Source organism: Centrocercus urophasianus, unplaced genomic scaffold (assembly GCF_019232065.1).
Source record: "Centrocercus urophasianus isolate 14NV4802_14NV808 unplaced genomic scaffold, USGS_Curo_1.0 seq_20, whole genome shotgun sequence".
Lineage (NCBI taxonomy): Eukaryota > Metazoa > Chordata > Aves > Galliformes > Phasianidae > Centrocercus > Centrocercus urophasianus.
The window spans coordinates 17,149,023-17,174,586 of record NW_024884756.1 but is presented as its reverse complement, the minus strand read 5'-3'; the positions used below and the strand labels follow the sequence as shown (position 1 = coordinate 17,174,586).

The 25,564-nt window shown below is 37.4% G+C and overlaps 1 protein-coding gene across 3 annotated transcripts in view; it reads left to right on the top strand.

The window, feature by feature from the left end:
• RAPGEF4 (Rap guanine nucleotide exchange factor 4) overlaps positions 1–25,564 on the top strand; it is a 142,966-nt gene that overhangs the window by 50,379 nt on the left and 67,023 nt on the right. For all 3 annotated transcript variants that reach the window (XM_042822544.1, XM_042822542.1, XM_042822540.1), the window contains 2 exons: positions 14,808–14,880; positions 15,992–16,056. In XM_042822544.1, coding sequence (XP_042678478.1) covers positions 14,808–14,880; positions 15,992–16,056 — 138 coding nt within the window. The remainder of the gene's footprint in view (positions 1–14,807; positions 14,881–15,991; positions 16,057–25,564) is intronic.

Below are 25,564 nucleotides of genomic sequence, written 5' to 3'. Positions count from 1 at the left end.
ATTTTTTTCTTTTCTAGTTCTAATTAAATTGCTTCAATAACATACTCTAAATGCAGTATGGAGGAGTAATGTAGGCAGTATGTACATGTGCGTACATCTTCTTTTTGCATTGAAATATTACTGAGATTTTATAGGAATAAGTATATATTAACATTGAAAAGTCAAACCAAATGATCTGTTCCTATGTTAGTGTTTTGCATTGCTTTGATTTCTTCTGCAAATGCCTAATTGGAGATGGTGTTGTGCAGGAAAAAAATGTGGTTATTTTCTTGGTTTTCAAGGGAATTGATTGCAGTGTTGTCTCAAGATTTGCGTCACCCCTTTTTGGCTATTCTTTCTGCCTGCAGCAATTTTCAAAATTTATTCATTCATTCATCCCTGTTCACAGTAGAACCCCATCACATCTTTGCAGACCTGGCCAATAAGTAGCCATGTGCAGCACGGGGGCAGGAACCAGAAGCTGGCAAACTGTTGGTTGCTGTTGTGTTTAATGCTTTCTATTGTAGAACAAATGGAAATACGTGACAAGCTGAATGTAATCTGCATTTACACAGGTTATTCAGGAAAGGAATTTCAAGAAATGAGACTTGTAAACAGTAACATGTTGTCACTCAGTCCCATCAGTGTCTACGAAGTTTAAAAGCTGAATGTGTAGATAATCCAATGTATATTGTAGATATACCAGTGTATGTGCAAAAGTTTCAAGAAAATGATGTTGAATGGTTGCATCTGTTACTGGCATGAACTACTTAAAATGTAAACTAGATACAGTTATATCTGAATGAAAGCTTAGCATTTGTGGTCTTTGGTACAAGCCTTACTATGTTTGGGGAAGAACAACTTATTTTTCTGAAAATACTTTGTTAAAAAGTTTTGTGTTGTGGTGGTTTTTCTGTGTGTGGATCTCAACTCTGATAACTGTGATGATTTCTGTGGCTAACGGTAACAATCCTTGATTTTAGCATGCTGCTTTGGCTTTACTAAATTAATGATTTCTGTCACCTCTTAAGAGGTGACAGAAGAGCCAGGCAGCAGTTTGCAGCAATGTGAAAGATTTTTAAACCTAGCACAGGGTTGTGAGAGGTTTTGGATCTTGGCTGACCTCATCATTGGATAGCAATGCCCCAGCCACGGCAGTCTGGCTGTCATCATCACTATAGGTTTTCTCCCTGTGGAAATTCCTAGGATTGGTCATATAACCTGGTAATGTGACATGCAATGGTACCTCACTCGCTTAAACAATTCATAGTCAGTCTAAGCTGTTTGTATCATGTACGTTTGTAATTTAAATTAAAATGGCCTGCAACAACAGCAATAGCTAAGTGAAAAATAATTTAGAAATGCATGCGATAGATTAAATTATTGGTCTAACCTAAATGTCTGAGCTGCAGGTATGCTATATTGAATTCAGGCAGAGTGGAGGCCTGGGAGGAATATATAGTCTCTGCTGCTAGACAGAAATTGTTTCAGTCATAAAGAAATTGTAATTAAAATTCCTGCTGATATCTCACTGACATCCTTGACCTTCCTTCTGCAATGTAGTTTATCATCACAGAGTTTCTCTTGCTTCTCTCTAGCTTGATCACATTGGGAAAATATTTTCCAGTTAGCTGGGATAGTCTTGTAATTCACAAGTTGCCTTTGTGCCCAGGGTCAGATTTCCGTGCCACCTTAGCTCTATTCATCCTCGGGGAGTTGGTGCTGACTTGCCAGACTGGACCTGTTCTCAACAGCCAGCATAATGATTCACATTAGGGCTGCTCTTTTCAGAAGCTGCCTTTGAGATTAACGGAAACAGAACTGGCCTAGTGCTTACCACGCTGGAAAAGCCATCCTGTTTGGAAAAAGTATTTTAATTCTGAATAAAACATTGGTCTGGCTTTTAGCTCGTGAATAGCGCTTTATTCCAGTTCAATAAATATCAGAAACGACAAGTAACCACGTCATGTCATGACCTTATGTAAGTGTATGGCAAAGTTCCAAGTTATTTCCACAAATGCACTGTGCAGGTTGCTGTGGGTGTCTGAGTTAGACAGTACTGTGTAGACAGGGCCCATAAAATAACCTGGAAAATATCCAAGATCTGTGGACTAGTCCTGGCTTGGCAGATACTGCAGTATCTCAGGTACTTCATTCCCAGGCTCCTTAGCATGGTTGAATATAAGCAGAAAACTGACAAGGATTTTGTACAAAGATTTGGAAAGCAACACTGCTTTGTTAACAGGGGAAGTACAAGTGACAGGTCAGGTCACTAGAAGACTCATGCCCTCTCATCCTACTTGTCTGCCTGTGTGCAATGATGAGTCTGCTCTGTTTGAACAGCCTTAATCAAACACAAAATGTCTCCTGCAGTTTTGAAAGCTTCTAGTGCTACTAGAGATCACTCCCTGCACAGTCTCACCCTGCAACTGCATGCCTTGTCAAATGCTGTCGTTGTGAAGGTGAACTTCATGGTTCCCTTGTACTATATTTTAATAGGGGATTATTTTTATTTAATAAACTTTTTTTTTATTTGGTGGCTTAATAAAGATGAGAATTCTTCATGTGGAAACCCCAACCTGTCATTTATCTGTTGTGCGATTATTAAAAGAGTCAGTGCTTATGTAACTTTTTCTGAATGCTTAAATATATTTAAATTCTGTCCCTTGTGTCATTGAAAGTCAGCGCTGCATAGCTTCTGATATGTCTAAGTCATTGCTATAAATGGAGGTGGTTGAGTCATTCTGGTGTTTTGGCAAATTTTGTAGCCGCAGTTTGTTTGCGAGTTAGGTAGGGAAGGTTATTTTATTGCAGATGCTTTGTGTAGGATATCACTCAAAATATTAACATTAAGAAGTGTAGACTCCTGCCAGATTTTGACGTTTTTTTTATTTAGAGCAGAGAAAATCAGATTGAAGTTCTGTCATTTAGTGTTGGATGGAAGGCTCGCTCGCTTTCAGTGCTCTGTTTCTTTACAGCAGTCAAATCCCACATACTGTACTATGCCAGGAAATCTGCTAACCTTTCATATAATATGTAATAGATTTTATAGCTGGTGCTGCAGAGCCATTTTCCTTGCAGAAGGATTTTCAACTATTTTTTTCTGCTGCCTTGGTAAGATTTGCAGTGGTTCTTTCTACGGTGCCAGATGCTGTATATAAAACAGGAAATTATGTACTATTGTACTATATGTGCTATATTGTACTATATCTTGCTTGTTGAGCAGGAGAGAAGAATCTAGTTTCAGACCTTTCTGGGAGAGGTTGCTAGAAATGCTGAGTTTAAAAAGGCAGATCAAGTGTGGGAGATGAGAAAGCAAGGCAAAACTTGCCAGAATGTGATGACAAATGCTGAAGCTCAATAGAAGCACAGTTGATGTACTGACATAAAAGGGAATATACTGAATATATAACTGTTCTGGATATATGCATAGGGCTTGCATTGTAAGATAATCAATTGAGTAGCTCTTTGTACATACATTTACTGACACTGAGGGGACTCGCACTGGAACTCTAATGATCTATATTTAAAGAGAGATCAGCCCAGTTACACTGTATAGTGTATGTCTGTGTATTCCTGAAGGAATGCAGTGTCAGAATAATAATATTTTGGCTGGCACATCGGTGGTATCCTTAATCTACGTATCTTGAAGCATTTTACAAATACTAAGCACTTCATTCAGCAGCATCTCACTGGGCTGTGTGTTCATCAGGATGGTGATGAATTGATACAGACCAGGAATTAGAGTCCTTCATGAATAGCCTTGGTGCCCAATGGGTCATGTTTGGCCTGTAAGCTCCTTTACTTGTCCTCCTGCTTTCTTTCCTGTCAGGTACTGGGTTAACAGGTGTTAGGCCAGTGTGTTCACCTAGTTGACAAGTGTCCCTTGCTGTCCCTTCTGCTAATGCAGTGCCAGCAAGCTGAATTGTACCACAATACATGTAGAGGGGGATATGGCCTGGGCTGTGTTGCAAGGAGCTGTTTCAAAATGGGACTCTGGATGTTGCAGTTGTAGAGGTTTGGCTGTCCTGCTGCAAGGCTTGAGAGAAGAATCATAAAGGAGCACATCAAACATGGGACAGAGTCTCATTAGTGAGCAAAGCCTAACTTGTGACACTGAGAATTAGAGTTCTAAATGGATACATCTTTCATCTTTCAGTGACTATAAAAACATAGTGATAAATTCAGAGATTATTTGGCTCAGCTGCTTTGAAGACTTTTCTTCCAGATAGAGTCACTTAAGGATTTTTTTTTTTTTGTATGCGTGTGTGCTACTGTTCTTTGTACTGTTTGGAGAGATGATGATAGATCTAAGTAAAATGTAGTTTTGCAAGTTAGAGAAAAGGCAATTTTTTCTCTTTAGTGAGACTGCTGCTCCAGTAAAGAAAGTGACAGTTGAATCCAGAGTCTTGTCACATCAACATTGCATCTTCTGGTAGTTTGAAACAGCTTTTCTGGCCATCATTATATCTTTCTGCTACTTGTACACTCTGGATACATCAGCCTAATCACATCTCTCACTCTAAGTGACCTATATGAGCATTATTTGAATTTTTTGTCCCTTTGGAAAAACGTTTAACTGGTATGTAATTGGAGTAACGTTGATGTACAAGGTGCTTAACTTCTGTCTTAAGGCAGAACAAAGCAGCAGACCCACGCAGGCAGTGTTGATTGTGCTTGGCAACTTTACATTGGCTCTTCTTTACTTGTTTCTTTATTGAAGTGGTACTTGTGGACGCTTGTAGGAGCGCTAAGCTTGCAGGAAGGATTAGCCCCATTTGAAGCTAGCACTACTGGCCCTCGCTGGGGAGTGCAGTCATTCAGTAGTATGTCTGCAAGCCTACTTAGACTACTCTTTCTAATCATGTCAGATCTGTTATACCTGTTAAGTTTTCTAAATTTAAGTGATACTGATACACAAATTTTGTGATTTTTGCCATGAGAAATCACCACCATACTACAGCTCAAGCTGTAGCTTGTTTTTACAGCTCTTCTATTATGAGGACTTTCTTAGAATGGTGACTAGATAGACAGTATCAAAGGGGCAATAATAAGCTTTGTCTGTATTGCTTCACAATAGAGAAGAAGCCCTACAAGAATGAACAGGAGTGTAGGTCATTACAAATTAAGTAGCCCTTCAGTTAAGAAGTGCTCAACTCTAATATTGCCAGTGACTTCGGTTGTCTAGAAGTACTAAAAGTCTCATCTCAGTATGCCAATTCACTTCAAGAATTAATGATTTCTTGCTGCTGGGAGAAGGGTATAGTATATCACATCACTTCTCAATAAAACCTGTTTCACTTCTGTCAGGAGTGCATGAGAATGCCCATGTATATGTGTTATCACTACAGTGCAGAGCCACCTGCTTCAAATACGTAAGTTTTGATACTGGTATGCCACAAAACTAAAAAGTTGCAACTTCAGTATATTGGTGCATAGCCGTAAGTGATAACACTTATGGGAACTGTAAATATTAGGAATTGAAATTGAGAAATGAATTTGGAATATAGAAATAATCATAGCCAATGAAAATAACGGAGGCTTTTCTGCAGGTGGAATTAATGAACAAGTTTTTCCTTTCCATTTGGACTCTTTCCTGTTACAGATATTGTAAGTCCTGTGATGCACCTACTTGATGAGAGACACTGTGTGTGGTGCCTAGTATGGGGTAGTACCCATGGCCATTAGCCGGCCAGAGTGTGCACAGTCTGCTCAGCTGGCTGCAATCCAATGAAGTAGATGAGATAGAGAACTCGAACTGATTTGCTCTGCTCCCTGTGTAAAAACAGTGAGTTCATTTTCTAGCATTGCTGCTTGCTTTGTGGAAATCTTAGCCCTTGTAGTGCCTTTCTTCTAGTGGGGTTGGAGCAAGAATGGCCAGGGTTCATGAGAATTAGGTGTTGTGGTATATCTATTATTACCTTTTTGTCATCTTTTAAACAAAATATGATTCCATTAAAAAGGATCAAGAAACAAAGATATTTAAAAATTAAACAACTGAATGGGACTAAAAAGCTGTTTTATTTTGGCAATGACAGCCCGCTCTATCATGGCTGTTTTAACCTAAATGGGATAGGTTGAGATTTCGGTATGCTACTGAAATTACTTTGACTGTGTGCAATATGGGTACAAAGAAGAAATGGTTGTTTGCTGAAGTGGAATGGCTACATAAAAGTTCAGAAAACCAGTTTGCTTCCCAATGAGTTTGCCATCAAGTATGTCATTTTTATAACCAAACATAAGAATTACAGTATCCTTTTTAAAGCCAGGTCTTCCAGAATGACCAACTTAATGCTTCAGCATTGCTTCAGCAGGAGGGTTGGACTCCAGAGATCTTTTCCAACCCCTATGATTCTGTGATTCTTTGCTGGAATATGGTTGTTTCCATACACTAGAAAAAGTAGGCTATGTTCAGTCATACTCTCTGAATTATAATTATGCAGTTTGCCTTCAAATTTTCTCCCTAATTATTTAGTATTGTACATGTTTTGATTTCACAGCAGTGTTGCTGAGAGAGCTTCACAAGCTGCTTTTAAAGCAACTCGCTGTAATCAAAATAATTTTTAAAGCATTGAAGTAAGACTGATAATACAAAGAAAAATTCCCTGTATGTTTATTTATTTGCATTAACAAAATATCCTCGCTATTGTTAGGCACAACTGTAGTGGAAACAGACACGTTGAAAGTTGATGTTTGCTTGTTTCTGTGAGAAGCAAAGGCAGTGAAGGTGGAGCATTAGGCTGATCCTACTGAACTCATTAAGAGGTTTGTATTGATTCAAGAGGAATTAATATTTAACCCAGAGTTTCTTTCCGGATTAAAACAAATTTCTGGACCAACATGCTTCTATGTTTGGAGGTTATAAACCTGAAAGCAGAATTAAAAATCAGCTTACCAGTTTGTTTATTCTTTTTGTTTCAAATCTTGTGAAATCTGTGAGAGTAGAGAAGAAAATGTACTGTTGATGTGCAATGGATGAAGCCACTGCTGCACAGCGTCAGTTCCAGGCTATTTAAGTGTCATTTAAGTTGCACTTAAAATGTATTTTTAGACTTAAGTACTGCACAGACCTTGTGCTGACCTTACAGAATTCCACTAGAGGAGTGTGACTTCAGCCCGCTGCTGGAGCCTTGCCTGCCCTGGAAGCTTTGCACTTTTCCTGTCTCAGTGGTACATAGCTAGTTACTCTTCTTCAGATACTGCCTTTATCATAGCATTCTTGCAAAGATGCATTGGTTGTGCGCATTGGAACTTGATAATTTGGAAGGTGGTGATCTCAGGCTGGAGCAATGATTTCGTTTAGAGGCTCTTGCTGATTCTGACTTCTCTAGCACATAAATTTGCAATGCAGCTTACTGTATGTGATCAGATAAAAGGTATGCACATTATGCAATTAAACAATTTACTGTTAAAGCTGTTTAAAAACGAAAGCCTCTTTCTGGTGCGACCTTTTGTCCGAGCTGAAGCTCTGCTCCAGCAGGATGGAAGGGATCAGTTCAGGTAGAAGTATCATATGGGGGGTATGATGTAGAAAGCAGCTCATAGCTGCCCAGACAATGAGCTGAGCATTACCAGCCTTATCTTCTTCTTGTAAGTCTGTTAGTACATGTATCCAATATCTCTTTCAGGCTCTTTTCTTGCATAGTGTACCCAGACTGAGTCCTCCTGAAAGAACATCTTTGGTTCTCCTCTCACTGAAGTATTATGTCTGAAAAATAGAAAATGTCACTGAAAATGAAAGGAGGTCTTCTGCTTCCAGAACTTTCAGAAATTGTTCTTGGAGTAGGTTTGCCCTGTACACAACTCATGAGATGACACCAGACTTAATATAAGTGCTGTCACTGTTGGTTTAAAGGTTGGCTGTAGTGGTAGGAAAACTTATATTAAAATAGTGTCTTTCTCAGTGTAGCTCAGCACTTTGTTTTCAAGTGTTTTCTGTTGGTTTTGCTAATCAAGATGCAGATTTACAGTTCTTAACTTTGCAGAACGTTTTCAATTGGGATGAAATTACATTCTGCATCATTCAGAAAATTCCAGTTAAGGTGCAATTTGCTCCATCTCTCCTACCAGTGATAATGAAAAAGGAAGAAAGTGGAGCACAGCTTGATTTTTCTGATCTTGTATAGAGTTTGGAGCACCACCACTGACAGATATCATCATCTCATTTTAATGTGAACAAATAACACCAACATGATTGTAAAAAATTAAATACAGAATTGCATGATGCTCTTTCTCAGGTGCATTTGAAAACATGAACTTCATGTTGAGGGCAGTTGAATTGTTATATAGTGTTTGGTTTTTTTTTTTTTTGCCATAAGTGCATTATTCTGTGGTTACACAAATGCAGTAAAAAAATGTGTAACCCAGATGGCCTGTTTTTTCTTCTTTATATATTTCCTTTGCCCTTTTTTTATATACATGTTATCTTCCCACCCCTCCCAAACAAGTCCTATCTCCACCCAATTGCATTTCCTGAGTGGATTCTTCCAGGAGACTGAATCAGAGGGCTGCATGATGTCATTTCTATCTTTAAATGAGATGGAGCAGAATAGGCTGTGTAATTTGTTTAATGATTGCTCATGCTCTAATTTCCTTGGATTTGATTTTTTCCAGTGCAGTCTTATCTTTGGATTTCTATCTGGTAGCCAAGTCTGCTATTTGGCATGATTTCAGTGAGCAGGGTACATTTCTCTGTTCAACTAAGACTCAAGGGGATTCTGTGATCAAGCAAATTCTGCATACAGAGGTTTTCAAGCATGATAAATTGATTTAAGCAGGAATGTGACAGAAAAATATATATCTCCAAAACAAAGAGATCAAATAAAGTCAAGAGCACAGTTGATTAGAGCCATATAGAAACATTCAGAAGATGGTAAGTAGGCAAATAGAAAAGATGCAGATTCATCTGCTGTTATATAATCTGTACTAATTCTGGTTCAGCAAGTACAGGCATTTCCTGTGTTTATTTTATCTCAATACAACTAAATAGTACTTCAGTTCTGCTATTTCAAGTCTTGTGTATCTTGTTTTAATGACTTGAGTAGACTGACATACATAGAAGAGTCTTTGTTCAATGAATCGTGTGGTAGAATCTTCTTTTTCTATTTTTCCACTATACATCAAGATGTTTTCTCTCAAGATGTTTTCTCTCTTTGGTTTTTATTCTGATTTGTCTTACCCTTTCCTTTAGAAATATTTCAGTTCTGTTCCGTTACCTATAACTTGGGTGATGTCTTGGGAATCACAAATGCTAGTATTTAGCAATATTCAGGATTCTTGGTATTCTCTATTCTAATATGGAGAGTTAGACAGTTTGAACATGAAATTCCACTTTGTATTGAGATAAACACCCTTCAATATCCTATTGTGCTGTATATGTGCCTAATGAACTGAAACTGATTTCAAGTGCGAAGATGCACAGTGAGGTGCATGCAAGCTGTGCAACGTTACTCATGAAGCACATCTTAGTGTGCAGAAAGAGGTAGATGACTGGATACCCTTGCTAGAGGTGAGGAAGACCCTCTGCTGTAGCCACTCTGCTGGGCAGCAGAGCTGAGGATGCCAGAAAAATCCTATATGAAGAGGTCAAGGCTACAGTCCTGAAAGGGAGAGAGCCTTGAGTTCTGCAAGCTCTCTCAGCCCAAGTGGACCTCACTTGTAGATGGGGCCAGAGCTATTATTACATGTAGCCCAAACTTGAAGCACATTGTGAGAGAGTCCAGTTCTTTCTTGTTTGAGAAGCTGCCAGAGCCCTGTCACACTGTTCAGCCAGTTTTCTACTTCTATACAAAGTATAGTCAAAGTCATTTTTCTTTTGTTCTGATTACCTGAGATTTTACCTGTCTGTTAGTTCAGTTACTTCATTTAAGAGTGATGTTTGTAAGGGGAAGAATTGGATCTAAAGACAAAGATCTAGACTTTAAGATGCCAATCCGTGCTTGCTTTGGGAAATTAAAAGGGGAGCTAGAGATCTTTTGGACTCATTCACATCTCTTCTTGTTGTTCTGGAGGAAGAAGAAACATGGCACCATGCTGAGCTCACAAGGGAGTTTATTTTCAAAATGATATAACAGGCACAACCATCTTAGAGGAAGAACAGAGCTGCACTGAGAGCATCACTGATGAATTATTTATTATTAAAAGAAAATAGAGAAGCTGGCCTACAGTGAATAGCTACATGTCATATCCCCTAGGAGGAACAGTACCAGGAGTTGTGGTAGATAGCAGAGAGGATTACAGAACTCAAGTAACAGTCAAAGAAACATCATCTAACAGAATAGTTACATGAGGTTTTGAAGAATGTGTGGAAAGGTCAACTTGATGTTTGAACTAAGATTTCTAGAACTGAAATGAATTACAATGTATTTTGTCTCACTGACAAGTCTGCAAGTAATGCATAATCTACTTTATCTTCTGTGCAACTGGTGGTAGGTAGAGTTGGAGGCAGCAGGAGTGCACCTGATAATACAGGGTCTTGAGGTTACATTGATCCAGCAGCTTCAGAAGAGGATTTACCACCCGGTGTTTTGTGGCCATGGAGCAGGGCAATGCATAGTGGCATTGTGTTTTGAGGCTGAGAGTGGGGACGTTAAGAAGAAAGATGAGATTGTGTGTGTTATGGTCTGCATAACCTCCTTCAGTGTTAGAAGGCTGTCACTTCCAGTTATGTGTATTCACCATGGCATGGGGAACCTTTAGAAGTTGGGCTTGGCTCCCTAGTGCTTTGCAAGTGAAGTTCTTACTGAACAGCCCATAGTTACTCCTTCCTGACCAGAGGACTGCTGGACTTAGGAGTGTATCTGGAGTGGAGCTTGACCAGTTGGGCATAAATCTGTGAGCTGGTTGTGTTAATACTGATGCTTTGCTATGCAACACGTGTGGAAGACAACAGAGACACCTCAATTTTCTTTGCATCTTCCTGGCTTGTTTTGGAATGTTTGTGTTAGATCTCTTCTTTTGGTCAGTCTTCCCCTTTAAACACAGATTAGATCTTCAGTACTTGCAGCAGATGAGACTAACGCTAAGATGTTTTATACACCTTGTGTACAATATGAGATGCGTAAGGGGTTCAAACAGAGTTTGTGCTGGAATTATAGTAATGGCCTTTCTAAACATAATCATATAAAAAATTTACCAAAGTGCATTTGTGGTATAGAAGAAAATCCAGTGAAGTCATGAAGGCAGCTGAGACTCATCACCAGCTAACCAAGAGGCACCTTTAAAAACTGTTTGCATGAAAATTCACCTCCAGCACATCCCCAGTGAGGAAAGCATGCTACTTGTTATTCATCTTTTCCTCCTTTCCTCCCATCCTCTACTGCTCCTCACCAGTGCTCTTCTGTGCTTTAGGCTATAGCAGTGACTGGAAAGGTCATGTTAATTTTTACTACTGTGTGGATGTGGGATAGTCACTAACTGGAAGAAAAAAATATGGTCTTTATTACTTGTGCTGTCAAATTAGCTGCAAGAAGTGTCTGATCTTTAAGCTATTGCGTGATAGAGTTTGTAAATTGGTAGAAATCTGAAGACTGAGTGAATAGGTCACTGAGTGTAGTTCTAAAACCTGCTGTCACATTGGATTTACAGAACATGACAACTGCTTATAAACAAACTTATATGATAGTTTCACAATGAAACCCTATCCAGAGGACACTCCAACAGTGGAATACACTTTCAGAAGCCTTTTGTAAATATTTAGTCTGTTTATCTTCAGGATCATTTTAAATGTCATCTACTACAAAAATTTTACTGATTGCATTTTCTTTAACAGATATTACGCGCTCAGTTATTGTGTTCTCCTGATTGTCTCAGCTTTGAGAGAGCTCAGCTTGTGAATTTTTATGCAGTTATTTTTATTTTTGCATATTTATGTTTCCCAGTGGACAGCATTTACCATACTTCTTGACTAGTGTCCTTTGACATTTAACTTGGCTAATAAGCTGGCAAAATTTTAGGTGTAAATTGTGCCTTCCTCCCCAAACCCGGGTATCTTACGGACTCCATGTGTAGGCAGTCCTGTCAGCCTTCCCTCAAGGTACATAGGTATAGAAGGTAGCTTAATTTATACTGAAATCTGCTGGAGGAGTCTGAACAGATGAGCCTTCTGAGGGCATGTCCGGAACTGGTGCCTCTTCTGGTATGTTGCCTGACTTTCTGCAAAGGCTGCACTATGCTGTGCTTGCTCCTTCAGTCTCCTCAGTAGACTTACCCAGGACAGGTTAGGGCTTTGGTGTGGAAGATGACAAAGTGCAAGTCCTTGGCAGCCTATGCTTACGTTCTTTTTGGGCTTTGCCATCCTGAGTGTCAGGTGGGGCTCAGTATGGCTAGGGGCCTCCATAAACAAGAAGTCTTTTAGTGTTCCTAAAACTTACACTGAGTGTAAATAATGCAGCAAATAATACAGCAGAGTGCAAAACTGCATCTGTCTTCCCTGCCTATTTGGTGAAAATCAGACCTCCATCCAAAGTCAGATGTTTTTTATTGTTTTTTAATTTTCTTTGAAAGATGCATTGTGTTCCAAAACCTGCAAAGTGACAGCTTCTTAAAATATCTTTGGATATTTTACTGCTTCATGGCAAAAAACTGTGTGGTTTTTTCCCAGCTTATGTTGTACTGGGCAGCTGCATAAGAAAGTCAGAGGAACTATCCCTAAGCAGAAATTATGCACATTTGGTACTCAATAGCAAGCGATTCTATCCTCTTTATGTGCTATATGCAATTCTGGCTTATTCTACCTGCAAGACTTGTGCAGGTAGCTAGGCTTCAAAATTTCGTGGAAATTGCATGGTGTTCTGTTTTATTTCATAAGAAGAACAAGCAGGAGAAATATTAGAGAATTAATGAAAGAAAACTGCTCTGCAGTGTATGATGATTGTGAGTGTGATATAGGGAATGCATACATTTGAAAACTAAAAAGAGAAAATTACTGTTGTCCTACTATTGAAGTTCCTTGTCAAGATGCATTAAATGTGGACTAATGATGTATTTCTGGAAAAATGCTACCTTGGATAAAACAAAACAAAGAACCGAATATCATCTGAATGGAAGAACAGAAAAAATATTGCATAAATTTGATTTTAATCTTATTTCCAATGAAACATTTCGGCTTTCCATTTTTCCAAGATGAAATTAAGTAGAAAAATAGAACAAAGGGTTTATCTACTCTGTGAATAAAATGTGATTTCAACCCCTTATAACATGTTCTCCTTTCTTTCATTCTGTCAACCAAAATGAGTCTTTTCCCTTGTTTTATATGTACAGCTTACTTACTGAACTGAGAATGTAGTTACTTCTTGTGTTATTCCTCTTGCTGAGTTTCAGGCATAGGACTGGAAACAAAGCATGGGGAAGTGAATGGCTTGGGAAAGAAAATAGGAGAGCCTTATCCTCAAATTCAATAGTAGATTGTATTTTGTGTGACTGACCTGGAATAAAACATAATTTAACTCCTATGAGTTTTCAGCTGGATTATGGGTGAGATTTAAATAATGTTACTAAGCTTTAGGATGTAATCGCACGTCTAAAAATAGGATTGGATTAAGATTAATGTAATCTTTGTAGCTTTTGTTATTATTTAGAATGCAAGACATTCATTCTTCAGTATTAGAACAGATAAGATTTTCATATGCATCTCTAGGAAAAAAACATCATTAAAAGAATAATTCAAGCATCTGTTAAACTCTAGCAGACAGCATTTAGAAAGTGAATACATGCATCCCAACAGCTCCATAATGCAAAGGACAAATCTTTTTCATTAAAATCGGTCTATCAGGAAAGCTTTTTAACTCAATTGTTATGCGTGTTTACTTGAAACCTATGTGTATTTCTACTGACTGTTCATGTTCAGCTCACTGCACAACCTATGGACCACATCATATGTTTTGTTTACGCTGATCGGCAGCATCCCTGTTGCACAAGCTTGCTTTGTGGCTGTTCCAAAAAAGGGAATTATAATAGTTTATCCTTGACTATGGCAGTAGCATAACATGATTGAAAACCTGAATGTATCAGTTATTCTTTGAATGATTTGTATGTGACAAGGAAGTTGTGTTTTTTTCCCTGTGGCGTTATACCTGTGGATTTCTTAAGCCCCAGACAGAGCTTTGAACCTTTTTCATCTTGTTACTGACATTCACTGAAGAAAAACATCAGTTACTGACATCAATTACAATTACGTAGTTTACAGTTGTACAAAGGGCATTATTTTTACAGTTACAAAATTTTATTTGACTGCCTGATTTATGTGAATGTATATGTAGAATCGGTGCTGTGTCTGTTGCGTAGCCTTACAGTTTTGAAAACCAAACTTTTGCTTCCCTAATGTGTTAGAAGTACATGTTTGGAGTCTTAGCAGTAAATCATGTCTGTTTCAAATCTGCTACCAAAATTATAGTGGTATATGAGTCTTATTCTTATTTCACAGATTTGTTTCCATCCTTAAAATAAAGTTTGATCTTTCTGGCTCAACTTTAGCAGAGCGGTGTGATTTCAAACAAGCTTTTAAGCAGTCTGTATGGGAAATCACACAACTAAGGACGATATTAATTTATCAGAACCCTCCAAGCCATGCTTTGGGGAAATCAAGGAGGGAACTGTCTTAGCACAGCTCTTAATAAAATAAAGATGGTGTGCTCAAATCAAGCACACTAGCCTTGTAGCACTAATAGTAAAGACGTGTTCAACTGTCTCAGTCACAAACTGCTTGTGGGCATGTGAAGTATGAAGCAACAGGCACACAGATACAAGTATTAGAGCATCCATCTGTACTCATACATCTGTACTGACTTATACATCTGTAACTGACTGAATTTGCCATTGCTGTCTTTCAGAAATACCGACAGTATATGTCTGGACTTCTTACTCCTCCTTATGGTGTTATGGAAACTGGCTCCAACAATGACAGTAAGTATGAGAAAATACAAATCAAATGTTATGGAAATTAGAGGGAAGAAGAAAAAGGTCGATGGACATCTTCTGGTTTGTGATGTGAGAATTTAAATGTTAAATTCAAGTCAGATATTCAACAGATATTTCTGTTCTGCATAGGAGGAAATAATTTGGAACTTTCTTGATTGCTTTCTTAACTGTATACCACTGCATACAGAACTGTACACAAATCTGTACACTGATCGTATTATGTCACATAGCATTTAAATAGTTGTAGATGCTACATAAATTCTGTGGAATGCAACTATGAGTCCTGCTAGTAAAATACATTTTACAGACTGGATGACTTACTATTATTATTCTCTAGTTATGGTATGCTATGCAACTTATTTGATAACATGAGTTAGTATTTGGAAAGAGAGCCTGCAGCAGGCATGCTGCTCTCTGACCCTAGTTACACAGGTAAATAAGGTTCAGTGTGGTTTTGCCTCATGAGAATCTGTCAGACTGTGGAATAACAGTTTAAACATGAGTCCAAGGGCAGTCTTTGGAATGTACCACTTCTGTTAATTCAAAGTATTTGCACTGAATTGCCAGAGGATTACTTAGATGCCTACTTGGATGCTATTTAATGGCCTACTCTTGCATCAGTAAATTTTGGGCCATATGTTTTGTGATCAGTATATTGTACATAACACAGTGTAGCATAACTGTCCTAGGTAGTACAAGCACAGTGCCGCATCTGACTTCCAGATAATAAAACACAGATAACATCAAATGAAAAAATATAACTAATTCCTGTATATGTACTTCAAATAGTAAGTTGTGAGCAACTACAATTTCTAGAAACCTTAAACTAAGGAGCTAACTTTGTCTTTTGTTCTAATGGAAGAATTTTGCCAGAATAAATGTTCTTGTTTTTTTTTTTTTTTTTTTTTTTTTTTTTTTTTTTAAAAAAAAAAAATATTAATTTTTTTTTTTTAATTTTTTTATTTTTTTAAATTTAAAAATCATATATGAATATTTATGTTATCAAAGTTTTAAAGATGTCAAATTCCTTAGTAATAAATATCTCTTTTGTGACATAAAGAATATGCAGTATTTATTTACTGTATTCTTTTTTCAGGAATGCCAGATAAGGACAGTATGTCAAGCGGTGCTCTTTGCCAAGTTTCTAAAAATTATAGTAAGGTAAACAGCTTATTTTTGCCTTTGGATTTTGATGGGAAACTTTCGGTAATGGCATTGAATTGAGGGGAAAAAAAAAAAAGGTAAAAATGCAAAGCATGTGGCTGATGCATGTGATAGCAACTTATAAAGATGCTTTAGATGTATTATAAAGCTGGAGAAAGCAAAGGGAACATTTGTGAGAGTTTGTGTCACATTCTGATTATCATCTCCCTGTAAAGAAGGTAGGTGGTGAAGGCAAGGAAGAAAGGCATCTTGGTGATAGGACCTGAACATAGCCAACTGATCATAAAATTCAGAGTTCTGTTTTAAGGCTATACTGAGTCTAACTGATGCGTGGGCATAGTTCAAGCGCTTTGCACAGGGTGAATCTTCTACTGTGTTCGGAGTGCAGCTGTATTTCCCAGTTCCCCTTTATAAAGAGTTCTGTGCCTTTGGTCTCACCAGATCAGGTCTCCCATGAAAGAACTTGTGATTATTACTATGCTGGCATTCTGCAATTATAGTGTGGGAAGAATACTATAGTATTGGACATTGGTGTGAAGATTCTAAACTTTTAGGGTTTATTTTATAGAGAGAGTAGGAAGGTTATAGTAACAAATAATTCCTTGGATGCCTCCTTTCTGGAGAAAGGAGTTTAATTGGATGCATTTATGTGATGTCTATAAAAGGTAAAAGGATTTTTTTGTTATATAAAATGCATCTCTTAACAGCAGATAAAGACAATATTTTAGCATGTTTCCCTTATGTGGAAATAACTACTTCCACCTTGCTTTCTGTCTGTCCTGCTTCATTGAGGGTACTTTCTTAATTGTCACATTTAGCCTTTAATAAATGTATAAATGAAATAGTATGCAGTTCCTTTTGCTTGTCTTATTCACTAATGTTGTACCACTTCCTGACACAATCTTACCCTTTATGATAATAAGTATTCTTCCATGCTTTAAGTAATAATTCATAGATACTTTTGTATCTCTTACTCTGTAAGCATCTTAAAAAGATTTGAAATGTCAGTGTTGTAAAGGAGCGCTTGCAAAGCTGTACATGAGAGTTAAGACCCCTCAACAAAAGTGTCAAGTGTAGTATCTAAACTGAAAGATGCATTATTTTCTGAAGGAGGTAGAGCTAACAAGTTAAATGCATCCTGGTCCGTACTGGTGGTATTCCCCCAGTGATGGGCAGTAATACTTGGCTAAGAAGCATATGCACTTTCAGGTTCCGAGTATTTTAGAAACCAAGCAAAGTCTTGTGATTATCACTGCTGCTGATAGCTGTGCTTTTCTAGCAGAAGTGGACTCTTTGCGTACAAAGTAATGTTCAGTTGTGTTGGAGACAGAACTTGACTGGGAAACCTTAAAATTATTCAATCACTTTTACAGGAATTAGGTCCTTAGCAAACTTAGCTTCTCTTCCAAGACACGTAAAACAGCCATCCTTTTCCCTCCCACGCTCTGTAGACATTTCAGTGGAGAGAAACTGAGAGAGTAAATATGTGACAGATGCTTGTCACCTTGTTTTGTCCTGGAGGAGCTCAGACAGTCCCATGACAAATGTAGCAGTACCTACACAGCACAGAAATAGTTCATGAATTCTAGTTCAGTGTTTTTGCCATATGTCCATAGTTCTAATTCTGTTAAATGAAAGGTACATGTAACAGAAGTAAATACTTAAGTATTTTATTTACTGCATGCGAGCTTCTTTCCTGCGTTTTAAAATAGTACAACTGTTACAACATTACACATCTAGATCATTGTGTCCTGCTGTCAGTTTTGAATGATCAGAGAAAAACTATGATTGCAGGGCCAAATTCCCAGAAGTGTTGCCAGCTATTTGAAATACAAAGCAACAAGCAACCGGAACACAGTCTGTGTTCATATGTTTTATATATTTTGTACGTTCCACTGTCATATGCGGCTGCAGAAATTGCTAATGCATCAGGGACAGGCATTCAGTCACGGAAATGGTAGTGTTTGCAGAATATCTTTGAATTACTTTATCTTATTATTGCTGGAATGATGCTTGTAGGACTGGCAGCCAAGGGTGAGGCCTGCAATCTGCTCCATAATGGCCTGACAGACTGAGCAAGGGACTTTCTGAAATTCAGAGAAAGTTTCTCAAAGTCTTTCATGTTGCAAGAAGACATTACATGCTTAGAAGGAGATAACATCATTTCTTCAGTAATCTTAATGATACATTTATATCTGTTTCTCTGGTTTAGTTTTGCAGGGAAATTAATAACTATAAATAATTCTAATAAAATCAAATATATTCCACTCTTGATGTAGAAAAATGCATGTTTTTCTGTTACAGCTTGTGCTGAGCCATTTTTAAGGACTATAGTATTTTATTTTCCATGTTTGCTAATTATTTGGGTTTCATCTTCATAGCTTATTTTTTTTCTCTTATCACATCTCTTATTTTTTGATGAGTAACACAAGATTTTTCTTTTAATGTATGCCTTGAAATTTTCTCACCATATGGGGATGTTTGCTTTTCCTAGCTCATTAAAATCTATTAAAAAGAATTCTGTTTGGAGAAGGCAGCAAAGAGATTTTCTAACACCAAACAAGAATTAATTTGCATTTAGGATTACATTATTGAGCATCACTTAATACAATGTAACAGTTAAATTGAGCATAAAATACGTGGAATATGTTACACTCTCCAGTTACATCTTGAGAAATGGAAACAGAATCAAATTTAAGCCATATTAAATAAGGAAAAATCACACATCATCTGTCTTTCTAACTAGTCAGTCTGATATCAGTGCAATGGTCTTACTAGCTCCAGTTTTTGAACCTTCTGATGGAATAGATTGGGATGTAACTGGATCTGCTAGGTGATTATAACCATAAAGAAAAAAATGACAAAATCAATAATAATTTCAAATACATTTTTGGAAAATATACAGAAGAGTACTTAAAAGACAGGGGAGGTCAGGCTCCAGTGAGCAGACAGAATAGGTAGTGGTTCTTTCTCCATATATTACCAGCAGAGCTGGCAGCAGGGTTGCGTGGTGGTTCCACTACAAGATCTTGTTTTTACAATTTGGCCAGTTTCTCACTGCTTAGACTGAATTTTTCATGCTGAGAGTTTGCTCTGGCTGATTTTTAAGTGGAAATATATCAAACCTCTCTGACATTGAGGTTGGGGGGGAAATGCACACTGCAGGTTAAATAGCTTTTCCCAATGATACTCGGACAAACCTGTCCTGTCGACTAGGAGCTTGACATTTAGGGCTTGTTCTGACAGGAACGAGTGCTATTGGTGGCTCTACAAAATAAGCCATCATATTATGCCTTGAAAAACATCATTTGAAACAGACTAATTAGGGGCACGTAAAAGTTTTTCCATGCAGGCTGTGTGCCTTGCATGTAGAATTCCCAAACTATGTCTTTGGTCCTGCACTGCTTGGGCATTACTGTGTCCATGGTGAACAGTATGTTTTTTGTTGCAGTGGCTGGTTCTAGTTGTTAGAGTAACATTTTGAGTTCCAGCCAGAGACTGTAAACAAGAATGATTCTTGTCTCCCCTGTACGTTTACACCCTCTAGCTGGGAAAGGAGTAGAGAAATAGCCCATTGTTCTCTGGAGACATGAGATATATGATGGTTTTAAAGTAGAAAACAGCATGTCACAGAAAAGAGCTGTACAGACACAGGAATGAATGTGGATGAGAGGACAGTCCAACTGAGAGCATGAATCTTCACTCTACTGTGGTGCTTGGTGCTGCATGTGTTTTTCTGCTGTCAGAAAATGCCTAAAACTCCTTTGTATATTCAACCCAAGAGATGATGGGAACAATCCACAAGAAGGATAGAACTCTCTGATTAATGATAATTATTCCATTTATTCAAGTAGCTGATAGTAAAAAAAAAAAAAAAACAAAAAAAAACAAAAAAACTGTTCTAACCATGTTGATATTTCTAGTTGAAGTTCTGTGTTCTTTTCTGTAATGTGCAGTTCTTTTCTCCATAGAGCAGTTTGCTAAAAGAGCCCCCACATTCTCAAGAAATGACACCAAAAACAAACAAAAAGCCCAACAACAAAAATAGTCTGCATGAAAGGGAGGCTGAAAACTCAAGTGCTTGAAAGCAAAGCTTCAAGAGTGAAGGATGACTGAGCAGTGTTAATGAAGTCCTCTTATCCGTGTTTGTTATGGTGCAGACTTAATTTCTTCATGTTTATTATGGTACAGACTTTGATTACCTACTCATATACATTTTTCCTGTGGCACATTCAATTAAAACAACACCTCACCTCAAAAAATCATGCCAGTTTTCTTTTTTTCTGCAACTTAATCTCTATGGCTGCTTTGAATAAATAAATAACCTGCAGAAATCTGTATCCTTTGTGTTAAAGCCTACATCCTTAAAGAAGGAAAGTGCTTCTGCATATCCTGAAGAAGCCATACTAAACACAGAAGATGTAAGGAGATTAATTGTATGATTTAGCACAACTTAGTCTTGATCCCAGGTGAAGATATACATATATCTTTTTTTTTTTTTTTTTTCTTTCTGAATTTTCTTATGTTTTGTTGCCTTTATCTTCCCTGTGTTGTCTTTAGTTTCTGTTGTGATAAAGAATTGCAGGAGCTCCCTCTAGTGCATGAAGTAATATTCAGAAAACACACAAAACAAGTCTGTTAAATTTACAGGCTGGAAAGTCTCTTTTGTGTTTTTGATGTAATTGCTTGAAATCCTTTAGAGTGGAAGCTTATTGAAAGTGACTTATTTGAAGATATTTTTGTAGAACAAACCTTCTTTCTGTAGGATGTGCAGGAACTCATCTGAAAGTTACCTTTTTACCCAACTTCCTCCCTGATTAATTTTGACATCAAAAAATGTAGATCGGTTTTCCTTACTGAACTTTCAGTAAGGCTTGGATGCCATACTGATTGGTATGTATTCAAACAATTGGAATTATTGTGAAAATATAATTCACTATTTTATCAACTTCAACTGCATTTTAAGAAAGCACACTTAAGAGATCTTTCAGCTGACAGAGAAGGACATAATCTAAGTGTTAATTCCCAAAATACTGACATTTTCAACATTACCAGGCAAATGAATATTTGCTTATTTCAATTTTCGAACACTTAACTGTATCTCTGGGCATTTTGAAGTATATTGTTTGTGAAGATGACAACACAGTTCACTAGCTGCAGCCTTGAAGAGTCCATGCAAGATACAAGTAGTAACCATGTTCACCCACCACATTAGCTACTCTAGCAAAAACCATAGTAATTCCACTTCTGATTTCCCTGTAGTTCAATTTTCTTTTCCCAGATGACTGAGAAGAAAGCTTATCTTTTAACATATTCAGTAGACTATCAGATGTGAAGTTCGATAGACAATTAGCATAATACTAAAGGAAATTTTTCACATGCCCATGAAATTCAGAGCCTACAAGGCTTAATTAAAGAAAGAGAAAGCAGTAAAGCTAGTGGTGAATTTATAGATGGAATGACAAGATACTCATTTGGAAGTGGTAACCTCTCTAACATTTACATAAAACTTGTTGTAGAGGAGTTGTTTTCTGTGTGAATGTTTTATGTCACTGTCCAGTAGGAAGCATACACTAATTCTTAACCTTGCCTGGGTTCTATGCCAGAGTCTGTTGTCCAATAAAATGTTAACACAGGATTTAAAAAAAAAAAATCCTTTCGTTTTCTGTTTTAAAGTGGTTGCATAAAAGCACTCTGTGCAACTATTTCTAAATAATGTCTTCATGCAGTCCTAACTACTGGTTACTTTTATGCGGAGGTAAAATATGCTTAGATGTCTGTTCTTAATTTTGCATTGAGGTGCTTAGAGTTCATTTGTCAACACAGCCTGTAACTATTTGGCTAGTGCAGAGACTGTGCATATAGTTCCTGGGCATGAGTCACATGGTGACAGTATATGGCAGGAGATATAACAATGACAGAAGTGTGATGTGAGTAGGAGTCTGTGACAAATACGTTTTTCATATGTTAGTGACGAACTTCATCATGAAAAATGTGAAGGTCTATATGTCATCAGAGCTCTTTAATGTAAGCAGAATTGTTAATAGGGCTGCAGGTTTACAAAAGTAAGTTTTACGTAAGATAAATTTTTGCAGAACCATCGGGAAAGTTTCTGGGGCATGGCTGTCTGTAGCTCTAGCCATGTGGAGATTATGTACAGCTGTAGGCCTTCCTTCCTGACACCAGTGTGAATAGCAATGCCTCAAAGAAATGCTTGTGCCGCTTCATCATCTTTTATCCAATGAAGCTGTCTGATGATCTGTAAAATATCTGTGATCCGTAATTTCATTGTGTCTCCTGAATTCTGGAGGCCATAACAGCAGTTTCTATTGGAACCTATTTATTCTAATCATATAACAAAACTTCAGTCTGACCAAGAGAGAGCTAGCCAGACTCGTCTCAAAATGGAATTTGTAGTTGTGATCAGCGATTCTCCTTTGATCTTTTATAATACCAGAAGGAATAATATTGTAGGGGGAAATATAACCAAAAAAAGAGTCCTTGGTTCAAATTGCTGCTTATCTATCGGTGTACTTGTCAAAATAATTTTACTTCATAACATTCTTGATCCAGTTCAGGGATCCCTGTTCCTTGAAGCCTTCCATGAATTTGAAAGAAAAAAAACATGATCCCTCCTTATGAAATGAGGACTTTTCATTGTTGAGACTCAGGACAGAATGAGGGATAAATAAAGTATTCTACAGCATAGTGAGATTGCTGAGAGAGACAAGACTTCTCTTGGTACCTTTTGAACCTTTTACAGCAAACGGTGGAATTTTGCAACTTAAAGGTCCTGAAGAAATAGTTTTATCTTGAATTTTGATCTCTTTTTCTAAGAATAATAACAACACTGGACTGGGATGAAATATATCTAGGTGTTTTTATGTTTTAAAATATAAGCAAATGGCCACATTTATCTTGGGAGATGATAATGGGAAAAATCATGAATAATACCTGGTAATACAGCACAGTTGTGTTGTGAGCAATGAAAAGAGTGTATCTCTTTTCTATCCCAATTGCAAAATATCTCTGGAACAACCATTGCTCATTTCTGAGGAATAGAAAACTAAACTTGAAAGAACGTGTCTATATCCGTATGTAAGTGTTGCATGACTTTTTTTGAGGCATTGTGAAGCTACCAGAAAGACCAGATCGGAATAGTGTGGGTTTTATCATGAGGAAGAAATGAAAATATGAAGAACTGAGGGGTGGGGAGGAGAGAGAGACCTTCCATCTCCAAGGTAACAAGTCGCATTCTAAACTAAATGTTAGAAGTAAGCAATGTGAGTTTTAAGTTCCTTGACTTCTATATTTGAGAGTTGCGTAACATGTAAGATGTACTCTGCATTTGTCTCAGCCAAGAGTCTCTTCAAGCAAATGTTATTTTTGTGCTCTCACTCCTCTTATTGTTTGTTTTCCATGTCAGTCTTTGTAGCAATTTGTTCGCATCCTAATCCTATGTAATTCTGATTTGTACTGCCTGCTATGATGCAAAGAAGTACTGCTCCAAGCAGCTTGCAGCCACAGAAAAGATGGACTGACTGTCAGGCAGAAAGGTGCTGGTTGCTTCAGAACCTTGTAAGGCACACAACTTACATGTGAACTTACATTTTAACTGATTTTTTTTTTCTGATTTTTTTTTTTTCCTTCTGTGATCATCCTGGAACACACTGGGAGTGGGAGGACAAAGTTCGGAAATCAACAGACAAATGAAAAACTGAGTGATACATATTTATTTATTTTGCTATTCAAAAGGAATCTGCCTTACAGTTTCATTTGTTAGACTAGGAATGCTGAGTGAGAGTAGTAAGCAAGTACTTGACTGCTCCCAGTGTAACCTTTCCAGAACTAGATTTCAGAGGTGATTGGGGCGATCTAGGGAAAGCAATTTGGATACTGAAATGTTTCCTCTTTGTGGGAATAAAGTGCATTTTCCCACTGTTGCCTAATTGAATGAGTATTGTTGTCATAGTTTAGACAAACACAATGAACAAAAGGAAAATAAGAAATTCCAAGAAGATGCTAGAAATTGTAGAACATTCATTATAGTGAAGCAGCTGTGGAAAGTTATTTGGATATGAAAATCAATCTTGCTTTCAGTTATGTAAAGCAACATAGCATATAGCTTTACCTGCCAGTGCTGGCAAGGGCAGTCTGACAGTATGTGCTGTGGAGTCACATTTAATGACTCTTGTTCTATGGCTGTGTCTTTTGTGTGATTCTGTCCCAACCCGTAAAAACATGCACATATGCTCCATTTATCTCTTGCAGTTGAAAGGCAGAAAGAGTGGGTAATTACAGTGAAAAAAAAAAGGTCCTTTTCAAGGTTCATGTCTTCAGGCAAGTCAAGCGTATACAAGTAGCATTTGGCACTTATATTTGAAACAGCAAAGTGAATTTTTTGAATCTTATAATTATTTTTTCAAGTTTGGCAGACGAATTAGGTCAAGGATCTTAAAATCAGATTCCATTTAGTTACTCATTTCATCTCTGAGAGCACTTTGACTTCTTGTCCTACAGTGCATGCAGGAAATTGGAATTCCACAAAGTTGAATATAGTTCTGAAGTAATCAATGTGTCTGACTTAGCAACATCTTTTCTTTAGCTATGTACAGATGACAAAAATTTGAGAGGTTAATAAATAGTGTGGAAAAGCAAGCTGTCCAGCGACTTTTGTTTTTTCTTAGTGTTGCCTAGATGTAAGCCAGGAACCTCGTGTACTGACAACACCACCAAAACTATGGAGCTCAATTACAGCCATTTGGAATGAGAAAAGCTGAGGCAAAAATGTCAGATAGCTACAAAAGAGATGAAAATGTAATTGGACTGGTATTTCCCGTGATGTTAGGGGCAAATGCAGTTTGGGTATTTAAAGATTCATGATTTTTCATTATTTATTCTTTTTGTAAATTTCCTTCTGGAAGAAAACTTGGCAGAAGAGTGTGAATGTTTGATCTCTGCATGCTTTATCATCAGTGATGCAGCTGTCTTAAAATTAAAGATTGCAGTTAGTGAGGAAATACAAATACATATTGCTGAGTTGGCTAACAGAGAAATGAAAAGAATACATAATTTGGGTTTTGAAGTAAAAATGAGGAGGGGGAAAAAAGCATACTTCCATTACGAGTTATTACATTGCTGCTAATTAGTGTTATCCAGTCACGTTTCTTTTCATCTTAGGAAATAAGCACATATAAACAATTTGTATAATAACCTTAAATATAAACTGGACGGAGGAGGAGCCAGTAATTTAATGGTGGTGCGTTATGATTAAGTCTTTGTAAACTTCTCAGTACCGCTTTGTTCACTCTCACTGTGTAAGGTCACTAACTTCAAATACCTGAATCTGGGGGGTCTTAAAGGAGCATCTCTCATGCCACATTCTTCCCTTGTAGCATTTTGCACAGTGGTGCAGCTGGTTATTTCTCACCTGAACCATAAACTAATTCAGTCCACCTGAGAGCCCCACAGGTGTCAGCAGTGTCCTCAGGCAAAGAAGCAGATA